This window comes from Oryctolagus cuniculus, chromosome 8 (genome assembly GCF_051225735.1).
Source record: "Oryctolagus cuniculus isolate XC-2025 breed Fujian yellow rabbit chromosome 8, ASM5122573v1, whole genome shotgun sequence".
NCBI classification, from domain to species: Eukaryota; Metazoa; Chordata; class Mammalia; order Lagomorpha; family Leporidae; genus Oryctolagus; species Oryctolagus cuniculus.
In genome coordinates, this window is record NC_142874.1 from 119,559,780 (window position 1) to 119,582,115 (window position 22,336).

The 22,336-nt window shown below is 51.8% G+C and overlaps 1 protein-coding gene across 1 annotated transcript; it reads left to right on the forward strand.

Moving 5' to 3' along the window:
* Positions 1-1,343: 1,343 nt before the first annotated feature.
* Positions 1,344-18,423, forward strand: NAAA (N-acylethanolamine acid amidase). The gene is made up of 11 exons (XM_008267728.5): positions 1,344-1,574; positions 1,943-2,107; positions 4,523-4,649; positions 9,094-9,184; positions 9,586-9,662; positions 12,086-12,258; positions 12,406-12,468; positions 12,881-12,947; positions 13,599-13,627; positions 17,056-17,133; positions 17,745-18,423. Exons 1-10 carry the CDS (start codon positions 1,363-1,365, stop codon positions 17,129-17,131), a joined length of 1,080 nt encoding a protein of 359 aa, XP_008265950.5. The 5' UTR covers positions 1,344-1,362; the 3' UTR covers positions 17,132-17,133; positions 17,745-18,423.
* Positions 18,424-22,336: the final 3,913 nt, after the last annotated feature.

Sequence of the window (22,336 nt, forward strand, 5' to 3'; positions counted from 1 at the left end):
GGATCAGCCCAGCTCTGGCTGTTGGGGCCATCTAGGGAGTGAATCAGCAGATGGAAGACTCTGTCTCTGCCTTTCAAATAAATAAATTACTAAAAAACCAAAAAAACCTAGTACACTGCCCTTAGGCGAAACAATCTGAGATGCCAGTTCTAAAAAGCAAAACAAAATACACCCTGTATGTGATGCATCCATCTATTTTTTTTTTTTAGATTTATGTATTCATTTGAAAAGAGTTACAGAGGGAGGGAGAGACAGAGATCTTCTGTCTGCTGGTCACTCCCCAGATGGCCATAATGACCAGCACTGGGCCAGGCTTGACCCAGGCCATTAGTTGGATTGGAAGTGGAGCAGCAGGGTCTCAAACCAGCACCCATATGGGGTGCCAGTGCTGGAGGTGTCGGTTTAACCTGCTGCACCACAACTCCGGACCTCCCACCTACCTTCTTGCACTGGGCACAGCCCTGTTGTTTAAACTGTAGGTTTTGATCCACAGATAAGCCCTGTCATCAGGACACAGCGTGTCAGACATCCAGAGGGCTCCCTATTCTGTAACTTCAGATCTCCCTTTTAATCTTTAGCACAAGCTGTCCTATAACACACACGTAACCTAACACTAGAGGAAGACACGACATAAAATTATACTTAGCTTACTTGTGAATAGCGCCTATTTTTACCACATTGTAGCTTCATTCGTTGGATACATTTTGAATGTTTCAAAAATCCTGTTTTCTATTACCTTGTAGCATCAGCGTTGCTTGCAAGTCCACATCTTTGAACTCAGCCTATGCACCACTGCTGATTCTCTCAATTGGGCGGGGAGCCACTGCTATTTCTCCAGCTTTACAAAGGACAAATTAAGACTGGAAAAACCAGGAAGGTGCTGATACAGAGGCAAGTGCAAGTCCATCGTCGGGGCCCATCTTTTGGCGTGTTTTGATTAGCACATACATATTAGATAAATTTTCTAGCTTTTTTTTATTGCGAAGAGATGGGAGTGTTTAACAGAAAAAGCTCTCCTGTTCTAAGATCCAAATCAACTTCTAAAATGACATGAGATGGGGGAACGTCCTGCGTGGGTCCCCTCCCATCCCTGATCATCTTACGCCGCGCCGACTGCAGCCTACTCACCCGGGCACACCGAGGTGTGGCTTGGCCGCGAGCGCGGGTCGGGTGGGGAGCCGGCCGCCCGCACACGCAGCGCGCTGCGGCGAGCGCGTCCCGGCCAAGTCCTGAGTGGCCGCAGGCGGCTGGGGGCGGGGCCGAGGGCGGGGCGCGCGCATGCCCCGCCCACACCCCACCCCCGGCTCCGCCGCCTCTTCTTGCGCGTCCCAGGCGCCCGCAGTGAGGCCTCTAGCAGGAGCCATGCAAGGCACTGGACACCCGGTGCGCCCGGTGCTGGAGCTGCTGCTGCTCCTGCTGCTGCTGGCCGGGGTCGGGGGATCGACCACGGCCTCGACCCCCGGCCCGCCGCTCTTCAACGTGAGCCTGGATGTGGCCCCAGAGCTTCGCTGGCTGCCGGTCCTGCGCCACTACGACGTGGAGCTGGTGCGCGCTGCAGTGGCGCAGGTCATCGGGTGAGTCGGGGGCGCGGGCCAGGGCCGAGGGCGGGAAGGACCAGGTGCGCGCTGCCCACGGGGCGTTACGCGCAGAGACAACAGGCGCCCCTGGCCCCGACAGCCCTGCCGTCCACAGAGCATCCAAGAACAGCGTGGATTGCCTCGGGCGGTGTTGGGCCGGGAGATCGGGCGCGCCTGGGACTGCGCGCCGGCCCTGCAGCCTCCGTGGGCCAGAGTGGGGCGCAGGGTGTGCGGGTCTCAGCCTCGCCTTGCAGGCAGGCCTCGCGGGTCACCGCGCTTCGGGGACGGACGCCAGTGGCAGCAGCCCGCACCGCCCACCCCGGTCTCCGAGCGGACCGGACATCCCCGTGCCTTTTCGTTTCTAGGGACAGAGTCCCCAAGTGGGTCCTGGCGCTGATCGAAAAGGGGGCCTTGAAGCTGGAGCGCCTCCTGCCCCCGCCCTTCACGGCCGAGATCCGCGGCATGTGCGACTTCCTGAACCTCAGCCTGGCCGACGGCCTCCTGGTCAACCTGGCCTACGAGTACTCCGCGTGAGTGCCCGAGCCGCGGCTGGCTCACACCCCGCGCCAGGAGAGGGAGTTGACGCTATCAGAACGGGGTGGAGACCCGGCCGCCCCGCAACCTGCGGGGCTGGCCTCTCCGGGGGAAATCGCAGCAGCTCCTCTGATCCGACGTTCCGCTTTCTACCCGAAGCCCCAGGTCAGGCAGCTTCCCGTTCTGCCAGAAGTGTTTGGGGCTGACCCCTCCGTCCGCTGCTCCGGGGCGCCCTCCAGCCTTGGAACGGCGCCGAGCAGCCCTGGCACTGCCTTGTCCCCTCCCCATGCGTTGATCCCTTGGTGTTTGCCGTGGCGGGGACGCGGAGCCCGTGTCTGGCAGGGCAGGGGTCGCCGGGGACACTGCGCGCTCTGATAGGGTCGCTGCGCAGTGGGCCTGCCGAAATGTGGCGCCCCAAAGTGAAAGCGGTTTGGGGTGTGGTGGGTCCCGGGGCAGAATGCAGGGAGGGTGGTGGGGTCTGTTTTCAATCAAGCCTCGCGGGCAACTTGCTGGGTGTCAGGTGTCCCGTGAGTTCCCAAGATGCGGCTGAACTCCCCTGAACCCCGCACCCCCACCCCAGCAGAGACCCCCCTCCCCAGAGCACCTGTGCTCTAGCCCCTCCTCCCAGGTGCTCCGTTCCCTCCCCCACGGGGACTCTGAAGAGCAGAAACTTTGGAAGGAATTAAAATCTGACCAAGTAGGCCGGCGCCACGGCTCACTGGGTTAATCCTCCGCCTTGCGGCGCCGGCACACCGGGTTCTAGTCCCGGTCGGGACGCCGGATTCTGTCCCAGCTCTCTGCTGTGGCCAGGGAGTGCAGTGGAGGATGGCCCAAGTGCTTGGGCCCTGCACCCCATGGGAGACCAGGGGAAGCACCTGGCTCCTGCCTTCGGATCAGCGCGGTGCGCCGGCTGCAGCGCACCGGCCGCGGAGGCCATTGGAGGGTGAACCAATTGCAAAGGAAGACCTTTCTCTCTCTCTCTCACTGTCCACTCTGCCTGACAAAAAAAAAAAAAAAAAAAAAAAAAAAAAAAATCTGACCAAGCTTCCTCTTAAAACAAGAAATTTAAGTAACACTTGCTTTTTCGTACTTAGCAAAGCAACAGGCAAGGGTTCTAGTAAAGTTAGTTGATACAGACAAGTAAAGCTGGTGCTGAGCAGGGCAGCCCATTCTTCCGGGTATTTTCTCTGGCTTCTGTGGGTGTGGATGGACTTGTCTTTCTCCTCCAGAGCTGGACGCGCTGTTTATAACTATGTGTTCACCCAGCGTTAAATATTCTCAGAGAATATGGATATGTAGGTGTGTTTAAGAAACCACCACCTATCGTCCTCAAAATAACTTCAGCCCAGAATTCTGAACCGATCCTTTTCAGTTCTGAGCTCTGAGAGGGACAAGGAAGGTGGCAAGCATCTGAAGAGCCGACCCTTGTCTCAAGGGGACACAACGGGACAGGATGTGGGACACAGTTGAGCGCCCTTCTCCACAAGAGATCCGGTGACGAGCTAGCCTGGAGCAGCATGCTAAATAGGAGATGTACTGCAGGGCCACTGGGCAGGGTAAGCAGGGGTCAGGAGCTGTCAGCTGCCAGCGCCTAGGGTGCTGGCTAAGGATGCCACTCACTGAGTTTGGGATGGCGTTCCTGTGTGCCTAGGGCAAGGTCCAGTACCCCGAGTGATCCCAGGGCAGCTGTGTCCTGTTGTCTCTTTCATCTTGGACAGTGAACAGTTCTTGTGCAAGGGTTATGGTATATACAGGAGAGCTTCAAAAAGTTCATGGAAACTGGAATGGAAACATCAATTTTTAATTTTGTTTTTAAATGTTTATTTATTTATCTGAAACAGTTACAGAGAGGCAGAGGGAGAGAGAGATCCTCCATTTGCTGGTTCACTTCCCAGATGGCCTCAACAGCTGGAATTGGGCCAATCTGAAGCCAGGAGCTTCTTCCGCATCTTCCACGTGGGTGCAGAGACCCAAGCACATGGGCCATCCTCCAGTGCTTTCCCCAGGCACATCAGTGGGGAGCTGGATCAGAAGTTGAGTAGCCAGGACCTGAACCAGCACCCATATGGGATGTCCGCACTGCAGGTGGTGGCTTTACCTGCTACGCCACAGCACCAACCCCTTAATTTCTTTTAAGACTTTGAAATTCACAATGTCAGCAGTCTTAAAAAAAAAAAAAAAAAACTCATGAAAATATGTATTAAAAAAAAATCACCCTTGGTTTCAAGGCTTTTTTCACACCAGCGTTTGTCTTTTCATTCCAGTTTTCATGAACTTTTTGAAATTCCCTTGCATGTCAGCTATGAGGAGGAAAACTGCTTTACTTGGGGGACTTGCTTTAAAAACGGGAAACCCATCTTCCTCGTACTCATTTGTCTCATTCTTTCCTGTTGGAATTTTCCTCTTCCCAGCTTCTGCACCAGTATTGTGGCTCAGGACTCCAGAGGCCACGTTTACCATGGCCGGAACCTGGACTACCCTTATGGAAGTATCCTACGCAAGCTGACCGTGGATGTGCAGTTCTTAAAAAATGGGCAGGTATGGTCCTTCAGGGTAAGATACAGAAATCACGTCGGGGCTTGCTAGCCTGGTTGTATCCTCAGTGTAAGATGGAAGGGAGGGAGGGAGGGAGGGAGGGAGGAGATGTAACCCTGAAAACACAAAGCCAGGAGAGAGATTGGTGTCAGTTATGCTAATAGGAAGAAGAGTCGCTTATTCTTACGAAGCTTTGACTTAAAGAGGGCAGTCTGTTTTTCCCTTGGGAAAACTCTTAGGCCGTGTGATCCGCCTGAATGAGCTCTTTCTCTGCTTCCCCACCTCCAGGATCATGGGAATAGGGAAGACCCAGGTAGTGCAGTGGCTGGCTTTGGGGTCTGATTGTCCTGGGTTTGAATCCTGCTGCTGTCACTTCCTTTGTGAACCTGGGGGATTGCTCACGCCTGTTTTGCAGCTAGCAGCCCAGACACGTTAATGACTACTTTATTAGAATAGTTATTGGGGTTAAATGAAGTCATTATGAACAGCAGGTGGTAGATGCTCAGTAATCAGTGGCCAGATAATAACCTTCCTTAAGTCTACAAGTGCGATTGACCCACACGATTCTCTTGTGTGTGATCTTTTAAAAATGATACTTAGATTGCTTTGCTTTCAACATGGTCCCTTTAAGAGTCTACAGCAGCACGCACTGTTGTCACGTGGCTGTGAAAACCTCTAGAGAGGGTGTCCCTGCCGTCCACAGAGCAGGTCATTGCAATGTGTGTATGGACCGTGTTTGAGCGTTAAGGACAAAGATTACTCTATTCTCATTGTATTTAGGGGTTGGTTCATGAATACTAAAAACTCATTTACTCGATATGCATCTAGCCATGTGCTTTTACAAATAAATCCTTTTTCATATCAAAAATTCCAGCAATACAGAAATGTTGAAAAGGGAAGTTTCCCTCCCCAGTTTTACTCCTTTATTTTGCCACTATTACCAGTTTGACCTCCAGCTGAAGGTTGACTTCAGAAGTGCTTTTAAGTAGTGAAAGCAACACTACAATACAAAGGCATCAAAATTCTCAAAGGGGCTGGTGCCGTGGCTCAATAGGCTAATCCTCCGCCTTGCGGCACCGGCACACCAGGTTCTAGTCCTGGTCAGGGCGCCAGATTCTGTCCCGGTTGCCCCTCTTCCAGGCCAGCTCTCTGCTGTGGCCCGGGAGTGCAGTGGAGGATGGCCCAAGTGCTTGGGCCCTGCACCCATGGGAGACCAGGAGAAGCACCTGGCTCCTGCCTTCGGATCAGTGTGATGCGCTGGCCGCAGCGCGCCGGCCGCGGCGGCCATTGGAGGGTGAACCAACGGCAAAAGGAAGACCTTTCTCTCTGTCTCTCTCTCTCTCACTGTCTACTCTGCCTGTCAAAAAAATATATATATTATATATATTCTCAAGGGAAGTCTGCAAAAACACTCACAGTTATTACTGGGTGTTGGGGTTATATTTATTTTAATTGGCTGCTTGATGCCTTTCCTACTATTCTATGATGGAGAAATAGCCTTATAAACAGACAAAGGAATAAAGGCAGTTATTGCCTTATGACTTCTGACTTATTTATTAAGTCATTGGAACTGTTTTCTCTTAACAGTTGTTGCTTCTTTTGTTTTGATTTGGCCTGGAGCTTCTTCCTGGGATAAAGCAGTCATTGAGCTGGCCCTGGTCTCGCCGCTCAGGTTGTCACTGCTGAACTTCTATGATGCTTGGGTCTCGTCTTTTTGTAGAGGATTCGTGGCCAATAAATTGTTTTGCTGAATTAGGAACAGCTTCCACAAAGTAATGCGTCTCTCATTCCTGTCTGGAGTCTGTAATAGCAAAAGTATTTTTATAAACAGAAATTCCTCCAGCAGCCCTGCGAGGCAGCAGAGTGAGCGTTCTCATCCTCACTTTGGAGATGTAAATCACGTGACAGAGGTGGACCCAGGCCCCAGGCCTTCAGCCTCCTAATTGCATTTTCCCCCCTAAGCTCAGCCTTTATTCGACTATAGACTTAATTTGACTAAGAGTCATTTATGTTTACTGGCTTGGGAGACACCACTGGGGAGTACAAATGCTTAGCAATAAAGCAGACTTTTGCAAATGCAAGATAAACTATCTTATGAATGATATCCTCTATTTTATAATTGTGTATTATGCTTAGAAATTACCATATAATTTCTCTTCTTTTTTTTTTAAGATTTATTTTATTTATTTGAAAGACAGAGTTACAGAGAGAGGTCGAGACAGAGAGAGGTCTTCCATCCGCTGGTTCAATCCTCAGATGGCCACAATGGCCGGAGCTGCACCTATCTGAAGCCAGGAGACAGGAACTTCCTCCAGGTCCCCCACGTGGGTGCAGGGGCCCAAGGACCTGGACCACCTTCCACTACCATCCCAGGCCATAGCAGAGAGCTAGATCGGAAGTGGAGCAGCTGGTACTTGAACTGGCACCCATATGGGATGCCGGCGCTTCAGGCCAGGGCTTTAACCTGCTGTGCCACACCGGCCCCTCTTCTTAAATTTAACATATCTTCATACTCTAAAATGAGGCTCAGTGTGTTACATGAACAAGATGACCATATAATTACTTTTTTTTCCTACATCACAGTTTCTAAGGGCTTCAGCACTAGGGTAGATTTGTTCCCATGTTACTGCTGTGAGTAGAGACATGCATTGCGAAGGCCCTTCCCGAGTCTGGCGGAAGGACCATTTACAAAACCAAGACCACAGCAAGCTCCTTTGTAAGTTAGCCACCTTGAATTATTTCACAACCAGATGTGGTAACAATTGTGTCAGTACTTGAATAAAGACAATTAATGACTTAAGATTAAGTCTTCTATGGAAAAATATCGATTTGCCCTATTCAGTTCTCAAAATATAAAAATAAGGGGCCGGTGCTGTGGCACAGTGGGTTAATGCCCTACCCTGAAGTGCCAGCTGCTCCACTTTTGATCCAGCTTTCTGCCATGGCCTGGGAAAGCAGTGGAAGATGGTCCAAGTCTTTGGGCCCTGCACCCGCTTGGGACCTGGAAGAAGCTCCTGGCTTTGGATTGGCACAGTTTCAGGCATTGTGGCCAATTGGGGAGTGAACCAGCGGATGGAAGCCCTCTCTTTCTCTCTCTCTCTCTTTCTCTCTGCCTCTCCTCTCTCTGTGTAACTCTGACTTTCAAATAAATAAATTTTAAAAATATAAAATTATTAGTTAATTTTTATTGAATGGTAGGTATTGTTCTAAGAGTTCTCTGAAAAATCAAATCTGGTATCAGAAATAATGGATGGACTGATGCTAATATATCAATACAGTGGTATCTTGCACTCACTGGAGCTCATGACCTTAATTTAAAGCAGAAGTGTTGCCTGTACTTATGGGACAGTTGCGAGAATTAATTGAAAGATGTATGTAAAATGAGTTTGTTATTATTGAACATTTTAATGTGATCGTTCGTGATTAGCAGTCCCACCTGTTTCCCTTAACTTCTTAGAGTTTATAAAAAGGGGTGACATTTATCTCTTATGATCAAAGCAACACACATTTTAAATCAGAGCGCAGTTTTTGTTTCTAGGATGGGACTTCTTGGCTGGCACCGCGGCTCACTAGGCTAATTCTCTGCCTGCGGCGCCGGCACACCAGGTTCTAGTCCCGGTCGGGGCGCTGGATTCTGTCCTGGTTGCCCCTCTTCCAGGCCAGCTCTCTGCTGTGGCCAGGGAGTGCAGAGGAGGATGGCCCAGGTGCTTGGGCCCTGCACCCCATGGGAGACCAGGAGAAGCACCTGGCTCCTGCCATCGGATCAGCGCGGTGCGCTGGCTGCAGCGGCCATTGGGGGGTGAACCAACGGCAAAAGGAAGACCTTTCTCTCTGTCCCTCTCTCACACTATCCACTCTGCCTGTCAAAAAAAAAAAAAAAAAAAAAGGATGGGGCTTCTTAGCCTCGGTGTGGCCTTTGGTGAACAATATATTGTCAGTGATCAAACACATGGGACCGCAAAGAAAACCAGCTCTGTCGAGATGCAGCCCTTCAATGTTATGCTCTTTTCTTAGCACATTAAGTAGGAAGATTTAGGGGTGGGTCCAGTGACTGCTGTGAGCTCAGGGTAGTGGTGACTACAGGCCGTTTTTCTAGCGTCTGCAGCTACCACATGCGTGTGGAAATACCACAGGCACTGCTCATAGTGCATGATTTGCGGTGGACATTCGTTATACAAAGAGCTGAATTTCAGGTAGGGATGAAGGAAGTAAGGATGTTTGATTTTTCCCAGCCAAGGCCACAAATCCACTGACATTTATCCATGCGCCCTCTCCTCCAGGGTTTAGGATTCCTGTCCTAGAAGGCTATTTCAGAGTTCTAGTCTATTACGTTGGAACTTACCAGAAAACAAAACAACAATAACCCAGAAAACTATGGGGCAGGACAAGTGACTTCAGGGTGCGCTTGGTTGGAATGGTACAATGATATCTCATTTCTCGGTTTCAGATTGCATTCACAGGAACCACTTTTATTGGCTACGTAGGCTTATGGACTGGTCAGAGTCCACACAAGTTCACGGTTTCTGGCGATGAACGAGGTATGCGTTTGTAGCCATATTCCTGCTCAGTTCTATCCCAGTGCAGTCCCTGGCCTGTGGCCTACCACACAGCAGGGACTTCCTATCCAGGGGTTGGGGGGAGGGGCTGCAGACAGGATGCATCGGTGCACCTAGAGATGCAGATGGTTTTGCTAGTGGTAAGGGCTACAGAGAAGGCAAAACAGGAAGGTGTGGTGGAGAGGGAAGAAGGAGAGGAGGCAACTATAGCTAGAAGGTTCTGGAAGGCCTGACCCCTGTGATCCCTGAGCCAGTTCTGCAGAGCTGGGGGAAGACCATTGCTGCTGACTTAGAGCAAGGACTAAGCCAGAGGTAGGAATGCGCTGGGTGGATCCCAGAAACAGAAGGGCAGTTGGCTTACTGTTCCGTCCTCTCGCTGGCAGACAGAGGCTGGTGGTGGGAGAACTTGGTGGCTGCCCTTTTCCTGAGACACTCTCCAATCAGCTGGCTTCTGCGCACGGTGAGTGTGTTCACCCCACGCCCCCCCCCCCACACCCCCACTTCACCTTCTCAACCAGGGTGTGGTGTCCAAAGCTCTGTGGCGGGTACCAATGTTGTTTTCAATCATGGAAGGGCTCCTGGAGCAAAAGCATCCCCATGTTTGCACAGTGCATGTAACCCTTTTCATAGAGAGTGTCAAAGCTTAAACAAAGCCACTAGTTACAGTAGTAAGGACAGATTTTAATCAGTAGCAACAAGGTACTGGGAAGAGGTCATGCAAAATGGAATGAAAAGATAAGTTTTCTATGGTGCGAGATGTTTTTGAAATCCATTCACGGTTTTTTCATAAAATGTATTTTTCATGAACTTTCCTTGAGCTCTTATGCCCCGCAGAGAAGCACTCTTTGAGCTCTGTTCTCAGGGGCATGGCCCGCGTGCCCTAGAGTTCACCTAAGTGGGGCCCGGAGTGCAGCCTTTCTCTTTCACGCAGCATAACGCCTCGGCCGTCCAACCCCGTGTGACCCGAGCTCGTGCCCCATTGCTGCTGAGAAATAAATGCCCCCGTGATGTGCCCGCGCCTTCCTGTTGACACCCATTGCGTGCTTTGTGGTCCGGGGCTCTGCTGGGGAACGGCCGTTGTGGGATTCTCGGGCATCCTGGCGGGGAACTCGCTCTCCTTAAGCGGTCAGAACCCGGGAGGCGGACAGGCAGCTCGCGGGAGTGGGAATCACACACCAGACCTTCACCTGTGTAAAGTACACCACACTCTCATTTTTCAAATCGTCACACGGCCATCCGCCCCGCCAGCTAAGGAAGCCCTGTGCCCACTGGAAGTCACTCCCTGCCCCGCCACCTGCCTTGCCCTGCCTTGCCCACGTGGGTCCTCACTGCCTGCGGGGTGTCTCCCTTGTCTTTTCATTTGTTCTCTGTTAGAGGCTGGGGGGGGGGGGGGGGAGGAGCCAGGCAACATAAACAAATACCCCATCCCCCATCCTACCCCAACAGAACAACTCAGATGGAAACAGGTCACCCTAACAGGGATGTGTGTAGGTGGGGAGGGGTCTGCAGAGCCTTCCAGGGGCTGGTGGTGTGGAGCCCTTGCGGACCCCAGGATCCCCAGTTCTTTGATTTGACCCTGTTGCCACTGCCCGCCTCGACCCCCTGCGCAGGTTGGGAGAGCAGAAGAGGTGCTCCTCTCCGAAGGTGGTGAAGAGTGATTGGCAGGGTGGGGGATGCTCCCGAGCAGGTCAGCTGCAGGAAACAGCCCCTGTGGGAGTTCTGTCCCCTTAACCCCTTCATGCCACAGGACTGTGGAGGTCCCCGTGGCCCGAGCGGGTGTCAGGACCCCAGAGAAGGGCACTGCTTTCATGGAGCCTTTGCAGCCCCATCCAGTAAGCTGGACCTCTCCCACCTACTCCCGCTCCTCACCCACGAACCTCCACTGTCACCAGTCTGACTTCTCATTGTCCCTTTGGCCTCAGCTCATGTGGTGCTTCCCCGGGGTGGGGGTGGGGGATGCCTCCTCCGCTACCCTGGGTGAGGACAGCTCCCCAGCTGCGATTGCCACGGCATCTTGTCTGATGTGACGGAGTACGTCTGGCACTGTGTCACCATTTCCTGTCGAGTCGACTTTCTCGTCCTCCTTGGAAGTTTGGGGAGAGCAAGTAGGGGACCTGTTGCATTCACAGCTCTGTCTTCACAGCAAAAAACAGTGCCTTGCACACAGTCGGTGTTCAAGAAATGCCTGTTAAGGACCGGCGCCGCGGCTCACTTGGCTAATCCTCCGCCTTGCGGCGCCGGCACACGGGGTTCTAGTCCCAGTTGGGGCACCGGATTCTGTCCCAGTTGCCCCTCTTCCAGGCCAGCTCTCTGCTGTGGCCAGGGAGTGCAGTGGAGGATGGCCCAAGTGCTTGGGCCCTGCACCCCATGGGAGACCAGGAGAAGCACCTGGCTCCCAGCTTTGGATCAGCACGGTGCGCCAGCTGCAGCGCACCAGCCGCAGCGCACCAGCCGCAGCGGCCATTGGAGGGTGAACCAACGGTAAAAGGAAGACTTTTCTCTCTGTCTCTCTCCCTCTCACTGTCCACTCTGCCTGTCAAAAAAAGAAAGAAAGAAGAAATACCTGTTGAGGAGAGCGCTGATGGCAAGGCAGGGGAGTCCTTTGTGAGGGCCGTGTGCGTAGAGAACAGATGGCCGGTGTTGGGTGAGCCAGGCCCAGGGCTCCTCAGCAGTTCTCTCCCATGTGGGAAATCCTGCTGCCGCTGGCTCCTTGCTCAAGGGCCCTGATGGTGGGAGGCTGTCGGCCAAGTTCAAGGTTGCAGCCATGGCTTACTGTCAGGAGCATATGCGCTGGACCATTTGTCCATCCACTGGGACAGACCACTCCCGTGGGGGAGATGCTGCTACACAGCTGTCTTTTGTTTTGTTTTGTTTTTTCTTCAGACCCTGAGTGAGGCAGAAAGCTTTGAGGCAGCTGTTTACAGACTGGCCAAGACTCCCCTCATCGCTGATGTCTACTACATCGTGGGCGGCACGAACCCCCGCGAGGGAGTGGTCATCACCAGGAACAGAGACGGCCCTGCAGACATTTGGCCTCTGGACCCCCTGAAGGGAGTGTGAGTAGAATGGAAGGCTCTGGCTGCTCTCCATCAAATACTCTTTCTTTGATGGGTGAAACACTCCGTATTGTTTTTATTTGTGAGCCTTTCTTCTGCAGCTCCGTCCTAAAAGACCTTGAGTGGGAGATGATTGCTGTGTTGCAGGTGGTTCCTTGTTGAGACAAATTATGACCACTGGAAGCCAGCCCCTGAGGAGGATGACCGAAGGTAGACTCTCTGGACTCGGGCTGGTGTGCAGTGCTTTCTGGTGACCAGCAGAGGGCGCCCTCCTACCACAGGGACTGCAGATTCCTGTGGGGGCCTCCCAGAAAATGTGCCTGGGTGCCCTGGACGGTGTCTTGGCCTGGGTAGGGGGTGCGGTGGGGGAGACTCGTGGTGCGGTTGTTTGGGTGTTGGAAAGGTCAGGATGGCCCAGGTCTCGGGGTCAGGAGCCGGCCATCCCACCAGCAACCCTGCTGAAGACTCCCCGGGTGGCCACAGGAGCACGCGTGGGGGTCAGAATACACTCTGGGGAGAGGAGATGATGAGACTGGACCTCGCTTTGTGCCTCCCTAATGACAGCTGACGGGAGTCGGGGTTTTCTCAGGCGTCTGGTGACCTTTGTCCTTTGTCCTTACAGAACACCTGCCATCAAAGCCCTCAATGCTACAGGGCAGGCAAAGCTCAGCCTGGAGACACTTTTCCAGGTAAGACTGTTCGATGTTCTGCCTACCCAGCAGGCCTGGTACTTTTTAAATCTTGTGGGACTGGCGCTGTGGCGTGGCGGGTTAGGCTGCCACCTGCAGTGCCGCCAGCATTCCATGTGGGCACGGGTTCGAGCCCCGGCTGCTCCATTTCTGTTCCAGCTCTCTGCTATAGCCTGGGAAAGCAGTAGAAGATGGATTGGAAGTGGAGCAGCCGGGTCTTGAACCAGTGCCCATATGGGATGCTGACATGGCAGGCGGCAGGTGGCAGCTTAACCTGCTGCCCCACAGTGCTGGCACCTGGTACTTTTGTTATTAGCAATTTTTAAAAAATTCTCTGAAATCAAATGTGACAGATGAAATTGTTAGAATGAAAGTTTTTCCTAGTTCATAACATTTTTAAAAATCAACATTTTTGAACTTGTTTCTATATAGGTGGAAGTACGCATCTAAGTTTTTCTTCATATTAAAATAAAAAGGCATAGTTGTAACAGATGTTCATTGTTCAGAAGAAAAAAGAGAGGATTAAATAACCTATCACTGTCACCCCAAGATGCACTAAAGTGTTAAGTGGCTGCAATTGTCCTATAGCTATTTTAAGGCATTTCTTCTACCTTTGAATAATGCCCTTTATAACAGTTTTTCCCTCTGCAGGTTTTGTCGGTGGTTCCGGTTTATAACAAGTAAGTGACACCTCCAACACGAGTGTTCATTTGTCACCTGGACAGGCAGTGACCTCCGTCACGCACGGCAGGGCCCTGGCCGTGTGTGTGCCGTGGCTGCAGCTCCGAGCGGAGTCTGCCCTCACGGGACTGACCCTGCAGTGGGGCGGAGGAGGCAGGTGAGGAGTGATTGAGGAAAGCCGCAGGTGAGGCGGGTAGGCGGGTGCAGGAGGGAGAGACTCTCCCCTACCCTTACGCCGTGTGCCAGCCATGGGCGGCCTCCCGGGTCACGAGCTCCTAGCTGTCACGCTGTCAGAGCGACACTTCTTCCAGCTGTGGTTTCCCCTGTCTCTCCCCAAGGCCTCTCTGCGGGACCCGATGCTGTTCCTTATTCACGCACAATCCCCCGGCCGCACTGCTGTCTGTGCAGCCATTCGCTGCCCGCGGCCTGCTGTGTGCCATGGGTCTTCACCCACAGCCTGTTCTGAGGCGAAGCCCTGGGCCCAGGCTGCCACTGGCTCAGGAAGCTCTTGGATGAGCCAGAGAGGCAGCTGCCATCAAAACTATCCCTCTGGGTGTGGCCCGAGACCGGGCTGCGGCTGCGGGTCTCTTCTGTGGCTCAGGGAGGGGATGTAACTGCTCATTTAAAAGACAAAGCATCTGCTGGGAGAAGGCAGCCTCATCTTCTCCCTGAACTTCAGGGCCTTTCAAAACCCAGCCTTTCCTACTTTCACCTTCCCCTGCTTTCCCTAAGGCGACACCAGCAAACGGCATTTTGATAAAACATGAAGATAAAACCTGCAAAATGATTTTTTTAGTTTCAAAATACTGTTGATGTTTTTTCCATTTTCCATGATCCTATTTTACACAAACACAAAATAATTGTTCTTATGGCCCTGTGATTTAAAAAGAAAAAAAAAAGGATTTATTTATTTATTTGATAGAGTGACAGAGAGAGGAAGAGAGATGGAGAGAGAAATCTACCATCCGCTGGTTCACTCCCCAAGTGCCTGCGACAGCCAGGGCTGGGCCAGGTTGAAGCCAGGAGCCAGGACTTACATCTAGGTCGCCTGAGAGTGGCAGGAACCCAGTCACCTGAGCTGTCACCTGAGCCTCCCTGTTAACAGGAAGCTGGACCAGAAATCCGGGTGGAATTTGATCCTATGCGCTCTGATAGGGGACGTGGGCATCCCACGCGGCTGCACAACCCACGCGGCTGCTTAGCTAGCCATGCACAACCCACACGACTGCTTAGCTAGCTGTGTACAACGCCTGCCCCGAAAGCGACTTTTGAGTCTGAGGGCTTTATGAGTCCTCGGGCTTAGGGGTGCTTTGAAAAACTGGCATTGTTCTTTTCACTTTGCACCATACCAGGAATGTATCTTCAAGATACAACTTGGAAAGGTTTTTCTTTGAGGATGGCCTGATCCAAGGAATACCATTTCAGAATTCATTACACACGCACGCGCGCACACACACACACGCACACACGATCAGTCCATATTCTACCACTGCTCCTGAATTAATTCTTTGGGAGAAGGAGGGGCACACACAAACAAATGAACACTCTGGGTAGACACTCCCACCACGGCAGTTTGCAAGCTTATGGTTGGCTTAGAGACTTTCTGAATATTTTATGTGTATTTTAAAAAAGGATTTATCTATTTATTTGAAAGAGAGAGAGAGTGCTTCCACCTGCTGGTTCACTCTCTAATTGACCACAATGGCCAAGGCTGGCCAAGTTGAATTGAGGAGCCTAGAACTGCATCCCGGTCTCCCACGTGGGTGGCAGAGACCCATCTTCCACTGCCTTCCCAGGCGCATTAGCAGGGAGTTTGAACTGGCACTCTGATTTGGGATGCTGGTGTCTAGGCAGCGGTGTAACCTGTGCCAGCCCCTTTCCCTGCGTGGTTACCAGTTGGCTCTCATGAGCCTGCAGGAGCCAGTGCCCACACACCATGGCAGTGTTGCTCCCAGGGGAGCCACTTGGCATTTTTTTTTTTTGACAGGTAGAGTGGACAGTGAGAGAGAGAGAGACAGAAAGAAAGGTCTTCCTTTTCTGTTGGTTCACTCCCCATCCCCACCCAGTGGGCGCTCCGGCGGCCGCAGCGCGGCTGGTGTACCACACTGACCCGAAGGCAGGAGCCAGGAGGTTCTCCTGGTCTCCCGTGGGGTACAGGGCCCAAGGACTGCACTCCCTGGCCACAGCAGAGAGCTGGCCTGGAAGAGGGGCAACTGGGACAGAATCCGGCACCCAGACCGGGACTAGAACCTGGGGGTGCCGGCACTGCAGGCAGAGGATTAGCCTAGTGAGCTGCGGCGCCGGCCGCCACTTTGCATTTTTAACATTTATTCTTAAAAAATGGATTTAAAAACTCTGTGTTTTTAATTTTAAAATAATTATATAAGTGAATACATTTTAAAAATTAGTATTATAATAAAATAGTCATTCTATTGATTTTAATAAAATGGATCTGTTTCTATGTTTTGAACAATGCTTTCCATTTTAAATGGCTGTATAAAGACTGATGGGATATGTTGCAATTAAGCATCGTCCACTTGTTGGTTGTCCTGTTAAGACTCTGAAATAAATGCATTGGTCCATCCCCAGACCCCTGTTTGGATCCCTTCCCTTGGCTGGGCTCCAGGGAGAATGATCAGTGAATGAAAGCGGTTCTGGAAGGTTTTGTCAAGTCAAAATGGTTAGAACTTGCAAACAGTTCACCAAGTAGCGCGTCTCTCGCGTGCGTCACTGGAAACCTAAGAGAAGCTGCATGGGCCAGGATGAACACAGACCCCCAGGCTGCATGCAGTGAGGGTGCCTGGATGACAGAAATGTCTGCGCAGTAAACAGCTCGGTGCTGCCCCCACGCGCCGTGCTGCGAAATTACATCCACCTGCCCCAGAACTTGTTTCCTCTTGCTGTGGCCATCAGCAGAGAAAGTATTAAAGCAGGTGGAGAGTAGGCCCACGACTGAAATAAGCAGCTGCATCGCGCCCAGGGAGCTGCCCTCACCCTCACACGAGCTTTGCATGGTGTGCTCTGAGGGTGGTGTGCAGCCGTCCAGTGCACTCCAGGGTCAGCAGGGGCCAGCTTGCTGGGGGTTGTGGAGGCAGATGAGAAGGGAAGCCCCAGAAGTCACAGGGGTGCCAGGAACACGCCTGTGGGCCAGGGTGAGGCCAAGGGCTGGCTCTGCCTCCCTTCCACCACATAGAGCTCTGAGGAGTTGAGGATTTTAAGTTTCAACGTGGCTTTGTGTGGTGGTGTCCAGATAGGGGAAGAGACTCCATCAGCATTCTGGTTTGTGCACTTTCAATGTGCTGATGTGTGCTGGCCTCTGTTAGGCTCCTGTCCTGGACCCAGGGCTAGAGAAGGGCTTGGTGGTTGTTTCCCCTCCTTGCGATATTAGGGAAAATGATGTGCATATAAAAATTCTTGTTATTTTCAGCTACACAATTTACACCACAGTCATGAGCGCTGCCAGCCCAGACAAGTACATGACCAGGATCCGAAACCCGAGCTGAAAGTGAGTAAGCAGGAGAGCGAGTTCCCACCCACCATGAAAGAGCTGCCAGTGTGTCCTCGGTGTGTGTGCGTGTGGGTTGGTGTTTCTTATGCATGGTAACACCCTTAAAATATGCACATGCGTCATACTTTCTGACACGCACCTTGCAGATGATTGTCATCTGTGTTGGGCTGATGGCTGCCATGGGCACCGTATGTGGGATTGTTTCTGGGAAAGCAAATCCAGTGCCCGAGGCCCCGTGCCCTTTCATAAGATCTGTGCTCAGTGCCGGGCGTTAACTGCACTTGGATGAAGGGGTCACTGGCAAGACTGCCGTGACCCCAGAGAAACACTGAGACCCAGCGCTTTTGCTGTGTCGCGAGACAGATTCTGAAGGCCAAGGACATTCAGAGAGCTCATTCCAGCATTGGTGAGGCCAGGGGAGACAGCAAGGACATGTGGCCAAAGCAGGGGTCCCCTTCCAGGTGGCCACCTGCCGACAGGGCACCTGTTCTACTGCCGGGGTCTCCGGGGTGGTAACCCTGGCCTGATGTTTTGGTCTTACACCTCTCGTGGGAATCCCAGAAATCACTGCTGCAATGAAATGCATTTCTTCTTTCCTTCCCTGACAGGTGGTTATTTTTAAATGAAATGCTTGGAGAGCTGCACTTTGCAAAAAATAAGATAAAGTGGAAGTACTGTGTGGTCTTAGAACCGATACGGATTCCTTCCTCATGACACTTCGCAACCCCGTGAAGCGGGGGCTCTCTCTGGAGCTTGTCTTGGTCAAGTCTGGATTCGCTCCATTTCCTGGTTTGCCTTGACCTTGATCCTCGCCAAGCCTCTGCTTGCGTCAAACCACACACAGAGCGCTGGTGTCAGGGGTCAGCCCACGCCCTTGGACTTGATTTCCAGCTTCTCCTGCTTTGGTTATCAGACGCCCACTTGTCCAGCAAGAAAGGAGCTGGGAGGCCTCTTTGTTCCTTGCAAAGAGCTTTTGGAAGAGACTACGAAACCAGCTGCTTCGAAAAGAATGGAGAGCTCGAGTTTGAAGAGCCAGGTTGGAGCTGCGTTGGTCTGATCTTTGAGCACGTACTTCCATGTGGTGGTATTCCCATTTTTTATAGTGTTTCTATGTTTAAAAAAAAAAAAAAAAAAAAAGGACTACCTCTCCCCCCTTTCTAAATGGCTACTTTCTTACTGCTTTGTGAAAGTAATAGGAAATGGAATTATTTCTGTCTGTCACTTATCATTGGTTTATAAAATGTTGAAAGATGTTGGCAAGAAAAATTTAAAAATCGTTTTCCCACAGTGTTTGGCGTTGTGTTCTGCCTGCTTTTGCAGCCCTGGAGTAGTGTGTTTCTGAACCGCCGTCCTGGGAAGGCAGCCCCTTGGATCTTGTGTTGCATGTCAGGGTTCGAGGGCGTGCACAGCTGCTGTTCTGTAAAACCCGCCACAGGCAGGAAGGGGTCTTGAGACAGCAGAGTTATGCAGAGTGCAATAGTGGATGGATTTACAGGTACAGACAGAGAGTTACATTACTTAAATCACTTTGCTGATGAAGATCGGCCCTCAGCGGCTTACCTTTGCCTGGCTAAAATTAGGGCAGCCCCACATCTCCATCCAAAGGTCATGGTTTTCAGAAAACAAGAGTGGAACGAGACTAATGTGTAGAAATTTCTAGTCCCAGGGCTGGCGCTGTGTTACAGTGGGTTAAATCCCCAGCCTGCAGTGCCAGTATCCCATATGGGTGCCAGTTTGAGTCCTGGCTGCTCCACTTCTGATACAGCTCCCTGCTATAGCGCCTGGGAAAACAGTGGAGGATGGGCCAAGTGCTTAGGACCCTGCACCCACATGGGAGACCCAGAAGAAGCTCCTGGCTCCTGGCTTTGGATTAGCTCACCTCCGGCCATTGTAGCCATTTGGGGAGTGAATCTACAGATGGAAGACCTCTCTCTCTCTCTCTCTCTCTCTCTCTCTCTCTCTCACACACACACACACACACACACACACACACACACAGTGTCTACCTCTCTAGAACTCTGTCTTTAAAATAAATAAAAGAAATTTCTAGTCCCAATGGCACTGTGACAATGTGAGTTTTCTGGCATAAGTAAATTTATTTTGAAAGTCAGAATTACAAAGAGAGAAAGAATCTTCCATCCTCTGGTTCATTCCCCAGGTGGCCACAACACCCAGGGCTGGCCAGGCCAAAGCCAGGAGCCAGGAGTTTCTTCCAAGTCTCCCACACAGGTGTAGAGCACCAAGCACTTGGGCCATCCTCTGCTGCTTTTCCCAGGCCATTAGCAGGGAGCTAGATCAGAAGAGGAGCAGCCGGGACACAAACTGGGGCCCATAGAGTCGCCAGTGTCCCAGGCAGCGGCCCTACCCACTGTTCCCCAACTCCAGCACCTGATGTTTGAGTTCTTTGAAAGGGCTCCTGGCTTCAGCCTGGCCCAGCCCTGGCTGTTGGAGCCATTTGGGGAGTGAACAAGCAGACGAAAGATCTCTGTCTTTCCCTCTCTCTTTGTAGCTTTTGAAAGTGAATAAATAAATCTTTTAAAATATGTATATATGTAAATAAAAAAAGAAGCAAAGCTGCCACTCAAACACTGGCCTCCCATCACAGGCTGCGAGTGAGTCAAACCCTGTCTTCACTGTGGCAACAGCCACCGAGTCCTTTTATTCCACGTTGGAAAATTCTCAATTAAGACTTGCTCTGGCACCTTCTCTCCTGAACTCCAGGTTTTGAAAGAGTTCACGGAATGTCACCCAAAATATGCCACTTTGGAGGAAGGCTCAGTCTGACCCAGAGGCACTAAAGGAGGCAGCAGGTGCAAGGAGAGGCTCTGCCCCTCCCCCTTCTCTTCCTCAAAGCAGGAGCTAAAACTCCCACGTGAAAGACGTCATTTCTGTGCTGGGACGAGAGAACCTTTCTCATCAGGGATGGGAGGTGAAGTGGAGAGGACCGTGTGCAATCCTCGTTAAGAAGATCCCAACCTTCCTGGGCCCTTCCCCAGCCCGCTGCCTGCGCTGGCCCAGGTCTCAGTGACGCTTCCGCAGTCCACTCCTCTACAACTCGGCATGAAGGTGTCTCACTGTGTTCCTTCACAGTAATCCAGATGACCTGGCCGACAGTGGTTGCACGAGACATGGAGAGGGTTGATACATGGAATTTTTTTTTTACTAAAGTACAGATTCTTTTTATAAAGAAATCAGACAGTACAATGGAGTTCCTGGCTCCTGGCTTCAGCCTGGCCCAGCTCTGACTATTGTGGGCATTTAGGGAATGAACCAGTGGATGGAAGATTCTCTCTCCCTCTCTCTGGCTGTCTCTCTGGATTCCAAGTAAATGAAAATAAACATTTCTTTAAAAAGATTCCTTTTATGGCTGATGAGGCACAGTGAGTTAAGGAACTGTTTGTGCCATCGGCATCCCCTACCGGAGCACTGGTTCAGGTCCTGGCTGCTCCACTTCTGATCCAGCTCCCTGCTAATGCACCTGGAATGGCAGCAGATGATGGTCTATGCACCTGCATCCCTGCTACTCATGTGGGAGACCCTGAAGGAGTTCCTGGTTCCTGGCTTCAACCTGGCCCAGCCCCAGCTGTTGGGGCCACTTGGGGAATGGACTGGTGGATGAAGGATCTCTCTCTGTCTCTCCATTTCTCTCTCTGTAACTGCCTTTCAGATAGATAGATAAATCTTTATAACAAAAACAAGATAGCATTTAATAAATAAATTTTAAAAAGATTCCTTTTATAAAAGTAATTCAAACGGTACATAGTGTTACCTTCTGCCTCTCCCTTTCTCCTCAGTAGTACTCCCTGGAGAGAACTGCTGTCTGTATTCCCTATACATTTTTAAAAACGCATTTATGTGTATTTAAGAGGCAGAGACACAGAGAGACAGAGAGCTCCCATCCACTGGTTCACTCCCCAAATGTCCACAACAGCTGGGAATGGGTCAGGTGGAAGCTAAGAGCCAGAAACTCAATCCAGGTCTCCCACGTGAGTGTCAGGAACCCAACGACCTGAGCCCCGACTCCTGCCTCCCAGGTTCTGCCTCAGTAGGAAGCCAGATGCTGGAGCTGGCGCTGGATAAGAACCCAGGAACTGACTGTGGGATGCTGTCATCTCAGTGAGCATCTTAACAGGTTAAATGCCCGCCCCTCACCCAGGCTTTTAAAAAACTGCATATGTGCTTCAAAATGTGTAAGTTTTATTTTTACTTAGGGATGATGAGGCCAGTTAGTTGGAAGACAGTAGTAATTGAACATACAGCTTTTTACTCATGGTTCCCAAGAAGCTGGGGCACACCGCAGCATGCCTGGCCACGGGAAAGGACACGGGTTGGTCTCAGACTGGGGGTGCAGGGGTTGAGGGGAGGACCATGGGCAAGGCCTTTTTGTGGTTCTCAAGGGAAGGGGTGGGCGAGGCAGGGTCAGCCGGTTTCAGACTGGCTGGGTAGAATGACTTCAGCAGACTCCACGGTGCAGAAACTGCCCCTCGTCTGAGGCCTGACCTTGGGGTAAGCAGGACAAATAGTGGCCCAAACATTGGCAAAAGCTCAATATCACAGATATTAAGGGCGAGGGCTCTGGATGGGCAGTGTGCATATGCGAGAGGCATGCTCAGGAGTGAATCCTTTGCTCTCTCAGGCAATAGGCTAGCCCCAGTCAGCAAAGCTTCACGATGACAAAGCATCAGTATAGAAACTGGAGGGCCGGGCTGGCGCTGTGGCTCACTAGGCTAATCCTCCGCCTGTGGTGCCGGCACCCCGGGTTCTAGTCCCGGTTGCTCCTCTTCCAGTCCAACTCTCTGCTGTGGCCCAGGAGGGCAGTGAGAGGATGGCCCAAATGCTTGGGCCCTGCAGCCACATGGGAGACCAGGAGGAAGCACCCAGCTCCTGGCTTCAGATCCGTGCAGCGCGCCAGCCGTAGTGGCCATTTGTGGGGTGAACCAACAGAAAAAGGAAGACCTTTCTCTCTGTCTCTTTCTCTCTCTCACTGTCTAACTCTGCCTGTCAAAAAAAAAAAAAAAAGAAACTAGAGGGCCCAGCGCCGTGGTTTACTTGGTTAATCCTCCACGTTAATCCTCCACCTGCAGCGCCGGCATCCCATATGGGCACTGGGTTCTAGTCCCGGTTGCTCCTCTTGCGGTCCAGCGCTCTGCTGTGGCCTGGGAGGGCAGTGGAGGATGGCCCAAGTGCTTGGGCTCCTGTA